We start from the raw sequence: 14,931 nt of genomic DNA, 5'->3' as shown, positions 1-14,931 counted from the left end.
AGGTACCCAGTAACTACCAGACACGACAGTCACTAAATAGTACAAAAAAAACATTAATACAGTAATACACAAAACTAAAACATACATAAAACTAAAACATACACAAATGGTCAATCGACATGCAAATGAGCTAATAATCCATCTAAGACAATTGTGTGAAATCTTAAACCCTAAAAAATAAAACAAACCCCACAAAAAACAGTATCTTAATAACCTCCTTCCAAGCAAGCAGTAAACAGTTTACCTCTAACATATTCCAGACAAGTTTACATTTTTTTTCATGTTGAAGAACCTGTGGATAATCAAGTTTGGGAGCAAATGTGTTTGTGAAGAAATCAAAGGAAATTACTCCACACAATTCCGTCTGCTAACCTTTAAACGAGTAAGACATGCAAATATTCCTTATTTGAACAAAAAAATGGCATATCGTGTTATACATTTGTATCCTATTAACTAGTAAGAGAGTCTACCAACAAGCAAGAGAGAGAGAGAGAGAGAGAGAGAGAGAGAGAGAGAGAGAGAGAGAGAGACAGACAGAGAGAGAGAGAGAGAGAGAGAGAGAGAGAGAGAGAGAGAGAGAGAGACAGACAGAGAGAGAGAGAGAGAGAGAGAGAGAGAGAGAGAGAGAGAGACAGACAGAGAGAGAGAGAGAGAGAGAGAGAGAGAGAGAGAGAGAGAGAGAGAGACAGAGAGAGAGAGAGAGAGAGAGAGAGAGAGAGAGAGAGAGAGAGAGAGAGAGAGAGACAGAGACAGAGACAGAGACAGAGACAGAGAGAGAGAGAGAGAGAGAGAGAGAAAGAGTTTAAACCATAATCTTTTGTTAAGTGTTAGAACTGTAATGAAGCAAGTGAAGCAAAGCATAAAGAAACAGGTGAAGCAAGGCGAAATGAAGCAGGTGAACCAAAGCGTAACGAAACAGATGAAGCAACATGCAGTATAGAATGTGGAGAGTGAACGGAGCGAAAGTGAAGTGTAGAAGAAAAATAGGGCAAAAGAGAGAACGAGAGCCACAGAGAGAGAGAGAGAGAGAGAGAGAGAGAGAGAGAGAGAGAGAGAGAGAGAGAGAGAGAGAGAGAGAGAGAGAGAAGATGAGAGGAGACAGCCTCCTGCCCTCTGTACATGTGAAGAGCTTCACGAAAGTCATGTTTACCCTGATCTTAGCAGATGATGATGAAGATCTAATTAAAAACAAAAAATATATTAAAATAAATCCTATCCCGTCCGACAACTTTCTGGCCTCCGACAACGTTATTTGATGTCCGACAGGTTTCTATTTCATACATCCGACAACTTGTTTTCATCTCCAAGTACTTTCTACCACCGACTTCTTTCTGTCTCCGAAAACATTCTGTCTCCTCCGACAACATTCTGTTCAACAGCTTTATATCGCATCCGACACCTTTGTCTTGCGTCCGACACCTTTCTATCGGATCCGGAACCTTTCTCTAGCATCCGACACCTTTCTCTCTCATCCCAGACACCTTTCTCTCACGCTCCAGGGGTTAGTTTTCCCATACCGTCTTTTCCTGGAGTTCAGTGCATGAGTAACGATAGGAAACTCTGCATTTCTTACCTCCTCTCTCTCTCTCTCTCTCTCTCTCCCCCCCCCCCCCCGACCTTCTTCCTCCGACAGGGTGACCGTCAGGGCCATAGGGGGGAGGGGGGCGGGGGGTGACCTAGAGCCCTTTCACCCGGGCTGTCCCGGGCTCCGCCCCACCTCTTTCTGCCAGCCCACACATTCTTGCAACCCTGCACCATATACCCCCCTCCTTTGCATCTGAGCAAGTGATTGATAACTGAGACACATGTATATATATACACACACACACACACACCTGTTTTTTGTGGTTCTTGATACCTGTTGCTGAAGACTTTCACTGAGAATACACAGGTAATCAGCCTTGAGGGTTATGCTTAGGTATCCCAAGATGAGGGGGGGTGTTTGGGGGATGTTTGGAAGGGGTAGGGAGGGGTTTGTGGGGGGGGGGGAGGTGACACGGTGGGCAGGTCGGTGGCACGTCTGAAGTTCTGGCACGGGGGTCGAGGGGGGGGGGGTGTGTCATGACTCGGTCACAGGTATAAAAGGCAGAAGGGCAGCAGTGCAGGATTCAGTCCTTTTTGCCACCTCTCGTCCACCACAGTCATGAGGATCCAGGTATGGTGGACCAGCGGTGTGTTGTGTTACAGTGTGTGGCGAGTGTTGGGGGGGGGGGGAGGTGGGGTGTGTGTGTTGAAGCAATCAGAGTGTGTTGCACTGATTGCTGACCAGTGCTGGGAGGCAAGAATTTTTCCCATGATTTTCAGCTTCCGTCGTGTTTTCTTTTTCGTTTGTTAACTTCTCTCAACTGGAAAAAACTAATATATATATATATATATATATATATATATATATATATATATATATATATATATATATATATATATATAAACTGAAAACTCACACCCCCAGAAGTGACTCGAACCCATACTGCCAGGACCACTCAGCAACTGGTGTACAGGCCACCTTAACCACTCGACCATCTTCTGGCAGTATGGGTTCGAGTCACTTCTGGTGTGTGAGTTTTCAGTTGCATATAAGCCTGGGGACCATTCAGGCTTGTTCGAATATTATATATATATATATATATATTATATATATATATATATATTATATATATATATATATACACGTGTATTTGGCGCAGTTGACCCTTTCTTAAGATACTCTCTAATCAAGACACTGTGATGTGAGGTTCAAGACTACTCGCGATGCTGTCATCTTTATTAGTTGGGGCTTCGTATCCCGTTTTTCACTCTCAACTATATCAACTCAACCCGTCCTCCTAACAGAACGTCGCAATTTGGACGCATTGTCTAAGCCCCCTCCCCCTTTCCAAAAAAAAAAATCGTACTAGAAAATGGAAGCTTCCTCTCGAAATGGGCATACAATTCCGTTTTCTGTTTTGGGTCCTCTGGTAGGTTAGGATAAGGGGATACTTTAGTACATGCGTTTCTTGACGTTGAGGTGTGGGGGGGAACTGCCCAACAGTCTCCTAACTATACACATCACTCCATATCCTCCAGACACCGTTTATACTCTCATATAAATTACCATCCAAACATCCGTGGAAATAAACATTCTATTCACCTGGGTTTCGAACCCTGGACCCCCACGCGTGTCCAGGGTTCCAGAGAGTGTAAACGCTTTAGACTCTCCGTCTCCGAGCAGACGGGGCCGGCTAGACTTCCGGTCAGAGCGAGAGGTTTATAGACCCGTTTCCCACTACATCTAATGCCTCTCTTTCACCTAACAGGAACAGAGGTATGCATATGGGAGATAATCAACTGTTGCCGGTTGCTTATCTTGCACAACGGGGGCGGCAAGCACGACCCTAACACGCTTTCATAAGCTTTCTGTTCACGACAACAGGAATTAAACAGACGCATCTTGTCTCTTATCAAGATTAGGTATAGAATCGACTTGAGAATGGTCCAGGACGGACCGAAACGTCGTCGTCCCTTCACTTTCTAGTGTGTGGTCTGGTCAACATATTTCAGCCACGTTATTGTGACTCCTCGTCTGCAAGATTAGGTATATATATTCGTTCCAGGCCTAGTGTTTATACTGGTAGTTTAAGTTAGTAGGGCTATAAGTTATTCAAAATTAAATGGCCTATAATTAGGGCTAAATCACTATAATTAAGGGTGATAGAGTAGCAGGTAGGACGCCGGTGGGGGTCATCAATTATCCCCCTGATGCCTTAAGGTCTTGTCCACCCACCTACACGCCCAACTACACGCCCACCTACACGCCCACCTGCACACGATAACTCCCCACCCCCCTTCCACCCAAACCCCCTCCACTACCAACCTTTCACTACTCACAACTTACCCCTCCCACCTTCTCCAATGTTCACCTGTTCACCCCTTTCTCTAAACCTTACACCCCCACCCACTCGTTCCTTCACTTACCTGCTCGACTTAGAATCCCTCCCCTTCTCTCTCTCTCTCCCATCACCACTACTCACCTTCATGTCTGCACCTACTCCCACGTACACGACTTCACCTTCGCCTACCCGCATGCCCACCTCCTTCTACACCCACCTGAAGCTGCCCCATATATCAATCATATACCCACCTACCTCAGAGAACCCATTTCAGATTCCTCTGCCCAACTGAAGCCCTCTATCCCCCATTTCTGCTCTCATCTATAGTAACGTAACCCCATTCCTACCCATTTGTCCCCAACGTACCCATGTTTTTATGCTGGCTCTAGAGGCGAGGAAGATAATGGAGTCCATTCACACACACACACACACACATATGACGGTTGAGAGGCGGGACCAAAGAGCCAGAGCTCAACCCCCGCAAACACAACTAGGTGAGTACACACACACACACACACACACACACACACACACACACATTGACTGGGTAGACCAGGATGAATTATTTAACACGGGTGGCACACGCATAAGGGGACACAAGTGGAAGCTGAGTACGCAAATGAACCACAGAGACATTATAAATAACTTTTTTCAGTGTCAGAGTAGTTAGTAAATAGAATGCATTACCAAGTGATGTGGTGGAGGATGACTCCATACAGAACTCTAATATACACACACACCCGTTGTGGCTGAGATCATCCATTGTCCACACAATTGTCCAGATAAATATGTTCTCTCTGGATGTCGTGTCCGGATGTTCTCTCCGGATGTTCTCTCTTTGAACGTCGTGTTCGGATGAAAGTTTCCGATCTCGAATTTGCATTTAAATCACATTTGTTTTTTCCAGTACATGATATCGTAGGTAGTACCTCTGTACCTACGATATCACATCAATATATGACATCATAGGTAGATATCGTATGAGTACCTAATCAAGGCAGATGATAAGAGAACGTTAATATTACGAAGGTTTTTAATTTGTAACAATACATTGCCTCTTCTCTTGGAACGACTTGGATCATTCCGTTAAAAAGGCGACGTTGCTAAACGAGCCCAAGCCCTGTGAACCCAACCGGAATTTTTGGGAGATCAGTCAGGTAGTGAGGAATGTTTTTTTTGCACATATATATTTTTTTTCACTCGGGTACACTCACACACCTGTTGAGTCCTCTGTATATGGGTCATCGGAGCAGACACGTTTTTCTATATATATTTTTTATGTGATTGAAGGTGTAATGGGGCCATTTTTATGTGATTGAAGGTGTAATGGGCCATGTTTATGTGATTGAAGGTGCAATGAGGCCATTTTTTCTGTGATTGAAGGTGTAATGAGGCCATTTTCATGTGACTGAAGGTGTAATGGGGCAATTTTTATGTGATTGAAGGTGTAATGGGGCAATTTTTATGGGATTGAAGGTGTAATGGGGCCATTTTTATGTGCCTGGAGGTGTAATGGGGCCATTTTTATGTGATTGAAGGTGTAATGGGGCTATTTTTCCCCCATTCCTCCCTCTTCCGCCTGGGTAAATTGGCGTCCTCTCTCACCTCCCCAAGACATGGGGCGAGGGGGGTTACCTTGAGGTTACCTTGAGGTGCTTCCGGGGCTTAGCGTCCCCGCGGCCCGGTCGTCGACCAGGCCGGGTAGACTCCTGGTATATATTTTGTCAACATATCCGGATATATTTCCCGCTTTGATCTTCTCGTGCAGCTGAGACTCCCAGCTGATTACTCCTTCTCCTTCCTTACTCCTTCTCTTTCTTATTCCTCTTCTCTTCCTCCTCCTCCTCCTCCTCCCCCTAGTGACGAGATCGGCAACTGCGTCCAACGGCTGGAGCGGAAAATGAAAGGGTATCTCTGTCATTCATTTGCTAGTGAAGCTGAAAAATTAGAAGGCTATGGTCTTACAGGCGCTTGCGCTCGTGTACACACGCACGCAAATGAGCAAATTAAATTATAAGGCAGCAGGGCACAGCAGGGTTAGCAGGCGGGGCCACAGAGCTAGATCTCTCTTACCCCTATAGACACTGATAGATAAGTGTGGACGCATATATTTTTTTCAGTGCCATAGGAGTGCACAGTTGACCTGTAATGGATAATGGTTGTGGTGGAGGCAGACACCTGTGCTACCTGTGTACTAGTGCACATGTGTGTTAAGGAGTACTTGTGCTAAGGAGTACCAGAGTGTGTTAAGAGGAAAGAGGTACTGAACGTGTCCAGTACTCCACAAGACCTTTCACCTCGTTCCTTGGGTCACTCCACTCAGATCTGCGTCGATTACACTTTCTCCTTTTTATTTATTGTTCTCTCTGTTTCTCCCTGTCTGTCTCTCTCTGTCTCTCCCTGTCTCTCCCTCTCTGTCTCTCTCTGTCTCTCCCTCTCTGTTTCTCTCTGTAAACACACACACTGTTAACTGTAGTTATGTAAAACCCATATTAGGCAAAAACTATAGTCACATCTCACATAGATAAACACATATAATGTATCCTCAGAATACTACTGTATATGTGCATAAACAAGCTTTATCCCACAGACATAAATCACATATTCGTAATTCAGCCACATAAACAAACCAGCCAGGTCTAGCAACATATATATATATATATATATATATATATATATATATATATATATATATATATATATATATATATATATATATATACATATATATGACAGTGTCAGACCACGGAGGAAAATTTAAAACAGGAATTTCCTTAAGTACTTTCGTATATTAATACATCTTCAGAAGGAGTTTCAATTTTCCTCCGTGGTCTGACACTGTCACATTTTTTAATCACGTGTTAATTTTCGTGATATATACACTCACACACATTTATATATTATATATATATATATATTGTACATGCAGTCTCATGCATTGACAGGTTCTCTCTCCTTTACAAGAACTCGGTATTTACAAAAGTCTTGTACTTCGTTCCCTTGGAATGTTGTTTTCAAGCCCCAAGAAGCTAAGGGTGTACACCAGTCCTCGCTCGTCCTTGGCCAGATCCAGTCTACAGTCACACTTTCCCTTTTATCCATTCCTTCCATATCCGTCACACAATATCCATCTTGCATCCATCCCCCTGGTGTTAAGGAGTCGATGGGAGGGGGTAGCTGAAGAAAATTAAGGGTTCTCGGCTCACTATATATTGCTCACTATCACTATCACTCACTAACACTATATATATCCATACACTCTCGTTTCCAAACCCGTAATATTATCTAGTTCGTCTCGTTTTGGTACGTTATGGGCGCCCAGACGTACACATTATAAGGTATTATGAAAGGCAACGGTTCGCAATTATCCACTTTTCCTATGAATTGACTAGTTAGGTTAGGTAGGTTGCGTGGGTTCACATGTTTCTAGATAGGTTAGTATGTTGTGTTTTGTACGTGGGAGCAAATCAAGAGACAGGGATAGCTTGTCGTGGTGGAATGAGCGTACGAAAACCGTCGTCTCATCAATTCTGTTATCGTATTAGGTGAGGGAACAATCATTTTTTTTTCCTGTCTGGTGCGTTTTGCTGCGTGAGAGAGGGTTGAAGCACCACTTTCAAACCTCCACAAACTGGTATTTTTCACTTACAGGGAGAAATTGTGCCTCATTGCTAGCACAGTGATGTTTTCTCTCACAGTGAGAGACTGTCTCTCGGTAGTAAAATAGAGGCGGTTGTATCTTTTCAGTCTTCATGACACATAGGGATACATAAAACACACAGTCTCACAAGCAGGTACATATTCCTGTATCAAGATACATAAACAAGGAACCGTACTTGTGCACACATCCATATAATATATACAGAACGACTTTCATACACAAACTTACATACACACGTGAGACATGACACTTCATACAGCTGAAGCCACGAGAAAGAATCATACACAGAGCCACAAACTTAGGAAAATACTCTTTGGCATAGTTACATGTATAGTAAACTACATGTATAGTAAACTACTCTTTCTCATAACATAGGCTTTACTACACAACTCGTCCCGAGTCGAGTTTACATATTTGTGATATATATATATATATATATATATATATATATATATATATATATATATATATATATATATATATATATATATATATATATATACACGTCCCACGAGTTGTGGTTCGGGGACAAACACACACATGGGTTCGATTCCATTTTACGGATTCAGTATTTGCTCATAGATATATCGCGTTCTTTTGTTTTCACTGGGGCGGAGCTTGTGTGTTCCGGCCGGTGTGACGTTCCGAATGACCTAAATCACTGTTCGAATGACCTGAGACGCTGTTCGGAAGACCTAAGACATGGGCCCCCTCCCTCGAACAAGCTTTGGTTAATCAGATTATATTGCCTTAGCCAACCCAATCCAGCCTAACCCAACCGAACCCTACCTAATCTAATCCGACGTAACGCTAATTAGTGCGAGAAATCATCGCAGATTAGAGAACTCAAGTGAGAGGACAGGTTGTTAAATAAGCCAAACCATCACATTCAAACCACAATTGTAAACTAAAACAGCTCGTTAGCCGTAATGAGTAAACTAACCACAACACAACAACTGAATGTTTATGCATGAGAAGGATTATTTGAATGATTTATATGCAAATGAACGTCAATTAAACATTAGCACAATATTTGTATTAATTAAGAATACAGATGCTGTAGGAGAGAACGAAGTATTATATATATATATATATATATATATATATATATATATATATATATATATATATATATATATATATATATATATATATATATATATATTATATATATATATATGAGGTGATTACGGGCTCTGGGCTTAGAAGAATAAGACACAGCAAGAATAACTACATGGTATAATTCGTGCGCAAAGTTCCTTTCCTGCCTGGAACATCTTCAAGTGAGATATAAGGTGTTTAACACGTATTGTAGGAAGGGAAGGTGGGGTATATATATATGCACGTGTAGGGGGGGGGGGAGGTAGATTACGGGCTCACCATAGCCCGTGCTACTTGGAACTCTTTTGTTCTGAGTAGCTGAATGTAAACCAACAACAATAACGGGAAGGTAGTTGTTAGGTGAGCCAAGCAGTGGAGTAGAGGTTATAAGATCTAGGCCTCATTGTAGATAATGAGACAAAAGTCATTGTTTTGTATATCTGTATTATATAGACAAACAAAATAACGTAAAAGAAATCCTTAAGGAAATCGTAAAAGAAATCCTTAAGGAAATCGTAAAAGAAATCCTTAAGGAAATCGTAAAAGAAATCCTTAAGGAAATCGTAAAAGAATACACAGAGAGGCAATCACAGGTCGGAGGCATCAAAGGTTCCATCTGAAAACTGTACCTAATCCTACAGCTGTGCGAAATTTGCACGATAATAACGCCTATGCATTTTGATGAGAAGCTGTCCAGGCCCTGACGTCGGCAGACTCAGAGGCGCTGGAAGGTGATAGATTATACTCAAGGTCTGGCATTTTGTAATTATTTTACAATATACTCTTGACGCGCAGGTATGATAAAATATTATAAAATTCTTCTCTAGGGGGGCCAGATTCAAGAAGCAGATATGCAAGCACTTACGAACCTATCCATCTTTTCTCAATCTTTGGCGGCTTTGTTTACAATTATTAAACAGTTAATGAGCTCCGAAGCACCAGGAGGCTGTTTATAACAATAACAACAGTTGATTGGGAAGTTTTCATGCTTGTAAACTGTTTAATAAATGTAACCAAAGCCGTCAAAGATTGAGGAAAGATGTACACGTTCGTAAGTACTTGCGTAACTGCTTCGTGAATCCGGGTCCGGGTTGTGAACTAATTACGCTACTGACTAGATCTCACTAGAGTGAACGACTCACTCTAGTGAAATCTTGTGAAACAACAGAGTAGATGCTCGTTCGACGGTCAGGATATGCTCGTTCAAGCTCCCCTCAACCTTAAACTCGTTCATCAAGTTTATCATGCACAGATATTTAAAAAAAAATCATCATTTTACAGAGTATAAATTTATATAAATAATTTTTTCAGAATTTTGTGTATAGATAACTTTAACATCTAACCTAACCTAGGGCTATCATGACAATTATTTGTTTCTGCAGTACGTGGGTGGGTAAAGCATTTAGAGATGTGAGAATCGAACTTTGAATATGAGGAAAGCATTAGAGAAGTAAGACTTGAATTACACACAGAAATCCCAATTGCGTGATGTATCAAATGAACAAATCCACAAAGGGGCGTGACGAGGATTCGAACCTGCGTCCGAGAGCATCCCAGACGCTTCGAATCCTCGTCACGGCCCTTGTGGATTTGTTCGTGAGATTTGAACTTAGAACACGAGGGAAGCACAGTTACACAAAAAGTTCGAACGTCATTAGTTGTAAGTCCTGTGTAAAAGTGTATTGAATTGAGGAAGAGTGAGGCCACGACTGGAATAACGTGAATTTGGTTAGTATTTATGAGGACGGGCTGTGTGGGGCTGTAACCGACTCATAAATCTTGCATTTGTTGTCGACTCTGAGTTGCCATTAGCAATCCAGACAGGTTTTAGAAGCTGCTTTCATCTAAAATTAAAATGACTAGTTCGAATAAACTCTCATTTGGGATTCAGTAGAGAGAATAAACTTAAAAAAAATCCCTCGAAGCATTTGACACAGCAGACTGATACTTTAAACGTTCACTGACCTATAATATAACACACTGAAAACATTCCTAACCCATGTGAATGATGTCTCACACTCATTCAAACTAAATCCCCATTCTCACACTCATTCAAACTAAATCCCCATCCACACACTCATTCAAACTCCCTCATCTTCACATTCACTCACACTCCCACCATCCACACACTCACACTCCCACCATCCACACACTCACACTCCCACCATCCACACACTCACACTCCCACCATCCACACACTCACACTCCCACCATCCACACACTCACACTCCCACCATCCACACACTCACACTTCCACCATCCACACACTCACACTCCCACCATCCACACACTCACACTCCCACCATCCACACACTCACACTCCCACCATCCACACACACTCTCGGGTCTCCTGTTTGTTTTTATTTTATTCTCATGGAAACGCATTAAATTAATTACAAAAACATCTGACAATTTACACTATAGTCCAAAGTGTGTCCCGTCTCGTCGGTCACTCTGCCAGAGTGAATTAGAGAACTTAGAATTAGAGAACTTAGAATTAGAGAACTTCACAGCTTGCTCTCTCTCTCTTTATCTACATATAGCATGTATTAGTATTATTTACGTTCTGTCTCCACGAATTATATGTATATCGTTTCGTGTTACGATTTTGTGATGGATTATTATTTTTTTTACTTCTTCTAATTTATATATTTGTTTACTTTTTTTTTAAATATGGTGCAGTTATGGAAGGGAATAATATATATATATATATATATATATATATATATATATATATATATATATATATATATATATATATATATATATATATAACCCACTGGCGAAGCTCTTGAAGAAGTTCCCAACAAAGCCTCTTGAAATGCCTCTTGCTACCCCTTAGGGGGGTTCCACCTGACCTTAACACCTATTCACTAAGGTCAAACTCCTTACCGTGGGAAACTGCAGCTCCTGGAGCCCAGATACAAACAAGTCATTCAAATCTAAAATCCAATTTCACCTCCAAAACTGAACACATAAATGTCATTGCAGCTTATAATTATCTAGAGAAGTTGCTTGAACATAAAAGTTATCTTCAAATGTTACACCGTGAAAAATCAAGATTGTTGTAGTTGCACGAAGCTTGGAAACCGTTCTCAGGCTCCTTTCTTTGTCTATAAAATAAAGAAGTAGCGAGTAGCTGGCTACTATCTCTCTCTCTCTTGTTCTTAAGTACCTCAATTTCGCAATTACACACACACAAAAAAGGAGCAATCTTTCCTGTGTGTTAGACTAAGTTATCTTCCCTCTCATCATCATCTGCCCCGAGGAGAGAGAGAGAGAGAGAGAGAGAGAGAGAGAGAGAGAGAGAGAGAGAGAGAGAGAGAGAGAGAGAGAGAGAGAGAGAGAGTGTGAGTGAGATCTGACACACACTATGTGGCTAGCAAGTTCTTTCGCCACTTTGTAACCAAAGATCAGAGGCTTAGAAGCGAACGAGATCCTCGCACTTGTAGCTCAGTGACATGAAACCGGCCGGACCTGATGGGGTGAAAGTTACCTTCAAGGACAGTGTGGGGGAAGGTTTTGCCAGCTTCACTTACCTCTCCACACCCAATACACCCCCCTCTTCTCCCCCCTCCTCCTCTCTCCCCCACCTGGGCACACCCCTCCTCAGCAACACCCCCTCCCCGTCAACACACATACACACTCACACACACACACACATACACACACACTGCTTCGAATCATCCTTGACAACCTACCTCACTCCGGAAACTCATGAGAAAAATTTACCTTTGTATACCTCATGCATAATACACCCCCCTCCCCTAACCTTCTTGACACCGGCATCTGGTCATACACACCTGTATATCTTGACTGGTTATACACGCATCCTTTTGCACTCTCCTCTTCGATATATCCAACGATTTATATAACTTATTATAACAACAAGGTTTAAGGCACCTTGTATTAATTTATTTGCTCAGTTTCCTCTCTTAAGAGGAAAAGTGTTATGAGGAATAATACTACAGTGTATTAGAAAACGTAATATGTAAATTGACATTTAGAAAACAGTTCAAAGCTGTGCAATAAAATAAATCCCTAGATAACCCTAGATATCCCTAGATACTTAGACCACATAATATCAGAACTCTCCTCCTCTCTGGGCTCTCTAAACACATACGCTCATCACGGGTCTGTCGGTATAGCGCCTGGGACATCCAAGAACGCGAGTTGGATCCCATTACATGACCTCAATATATATAAAAATTGTTTTGTCTTGTGATTTAATGAAGCCTTAGGTAATTATGTAAACACAGCAAACACAGACAGTTGATGAGTGGACAGTGAAAAGAGCTGAAAGAAATGACAGACTTAGACAGAGAAAGAGACATTAAAGTAAAGAGTGATATGATAGTGTACCGGCTATTCTGCAATCTACACACTCCTGGACTGAACACCATCAGTATGCAAGGGGACAAGTGATGACTATATACACCTCCTTAGCAATTGCACCCCCCCCCCCTCCCCCACCTCCATCAAACCCTGTTGCATGCTGATATTACACAACTGCTCCCTCGTTAGAAGCGAGGGAGCAGTTGCGTAATGTCTCCCTTCCGTTAGTGCAGACTAGACGAGACTCGAGGCAATTAGAGGGGTGGCATGATTACAACGGGATGAACAACGGTAACGCTAATTGAGACTGAATAATATAAGAACAACGGCAAACAGAACGGAACAGAGCTAACGGAAGAACAACAGCGAGAATAGTGGCGCCATTCGCAGCAACACGTGTTGAATAGATAGCGTTACGAAAAGATAACGGGATGAATAGATAAGATTTCTCACGGAACTAGAATCTTGCGATTCCGGAGGGAATCTTACAAGATCTTCGTGACGTGGTTTGAGGTCATCGACCAAGTGACCTGTGAGGCATATGATAGACAATCTATCTATCTACAATCTATCTACGATTCGAAGCTCTACGCATGTACATCTTTCCTTATATAATAGCCATTTAAATGTAATAAAATCGCAATTTAATTTAAGTATTAAAAAGTGTTTAAGAGTTGCGAAGCACTACGAGGGTATTTAAAACAATAACAACTTTGGGTTGTAGAAGTTTTGAAGCTCGTAAGTTGTTAAGTGAGTGTAAACAAGACCGCCATAATTGTTCAAAGATGTAGAGGCTTCGTAAGTGATTCTTTGAGGATTCTTGGTCCCAGGTGGGGGGGGGGATTGAAACGTGTTTCATACGTGTGTGGTGGAATAGTTGTTTTGTTTTCAATCACGTTAGTGTGACTTGTCAGATGGTCTGTGACTTGTATTGAGTCTTGAGACTTCGTTTAGCTCCTGGGACCCTGCTTAAGTCTTTCGAGCCAGCTTAAGTCCTTGGACTGACTGTGCACTCCCTTTAGTTATGCTGTAAGGAAAGGCTGACTGCTATGTTAGACTTGTGAAGGGTCTAGTTGATAGGAACGACTCGTGTACAAGTGCCTGGTCGTGTAGGTCGTATGACCCCCTGCCTGGTCATGAAGGGCATGACCCGGAAAGCCCAAACGTTCACGTCCAGGGAAGGGACGAGGGGGCTTTAAGACCACCTCACTCCTCTATCTTGGCTGCTTTCCAGAGAGACTCTTGACCACAGCACAGCCACCATCATTACTAACGTACAAGGAGTACGTTAGTAATGGAGTACATTTTGTACCTCACTTCTCGAGGTTATTGTTATGGATTCAGCTACTCATACAAGTTCCAAGTAGCACGGGCTATGGTGAGCCCGTAGTGGCCTTACCTGACACAGGAGCGGGGCAAGTAGCACGGGCTATGGTGAGCCCGCAGTGGACTTACCTGACACAGGAGCGGGGCAAGTAGCACGGGCTATGGTGAGCCCGTAGTGGACTTACCCGGCACAGGAGCGGGGCAAGTAGCACGGGCTATGGTGAGCCCGTAGTGGACTTACCTGGCACAGGAACGGTGCAGTGTTTGCCGAGGAATGTTCCTAGAGAATTTCGCACCATAATGACAGCACGAGCAAGACCCTTTCATTAACATCAGGCGTGAAGACCTCTCGTCTTAATCTTCACGATCGCCGGCATAAATTTGTGGTGCGAGGTCTCATCGCTCACCTCCGCTCGCCAAAATTATTATGGTAACGCCTTTATCGCCCGCCCGACGGCTCCTTTAAGTGTTTAACGGAGGAATGATGTTTTGATGCGAGATGACGAGCCTCACGCCGCTCCAGCATCCCTCTCGCATGATGCCCGACTCGTGCTGCCTCCTGTTGACTCTGGCTGTCATTAGTGATCTCCTTACAAGGATTTCTGAATAAAAGATTTTATAACGTTATATGTCTGTCTCTCT

The 14,931-nt window shown here is 42.6% G+C and overlaps 1 protein-coding gene across 2 annotated transcripts in view; it reads left to right on the top strand.

The window, feature by feature from the left end:
* The first annotated feature begins 2,092 nt into the window (after nucleotides 1-2,092).
* Nucleotides 2,093-14,931, top strand: part of LOC123745804 (pneumococcal serine-rich repeat protein) — a 32,019-nt gene continuing 19,180 nt past the window's right edge. For both annotated transcript variants that reach the window (XM_045726809.2, XM_045726808.2), the window contains exon 1: nucleotides 2,093-2,155. In XM_045726809.2, the coding sequence (XP_045582765.2) occupies nucleotides 2,144-2,155 (12 nt within the window). In that variant the 5' untranslated portion in view covers nucleotides 2,093-2,143. The remainder of the gene's footprint in view (nucleotides 2,156-14,931) is intronic.

Source organism: Procambarus clarkii, chromosome 88, assembly GCF_040958095.1.
Source record: "Procambarus clarkii isolate CNS0578487 chromosome 88, FALCON_Pclarkii_2.0, whole genome shotgun sequence".
NCBI classification, from domain to species: Eukaryota; Metazoa; Arthropoda; class Malacostraca; order Decapoda; family Cambaridae; genus Procambarus; species Procambarus clarkii.
This window is presented reverse-complemented; position numbering and strand designations above follow the sequence as displayed.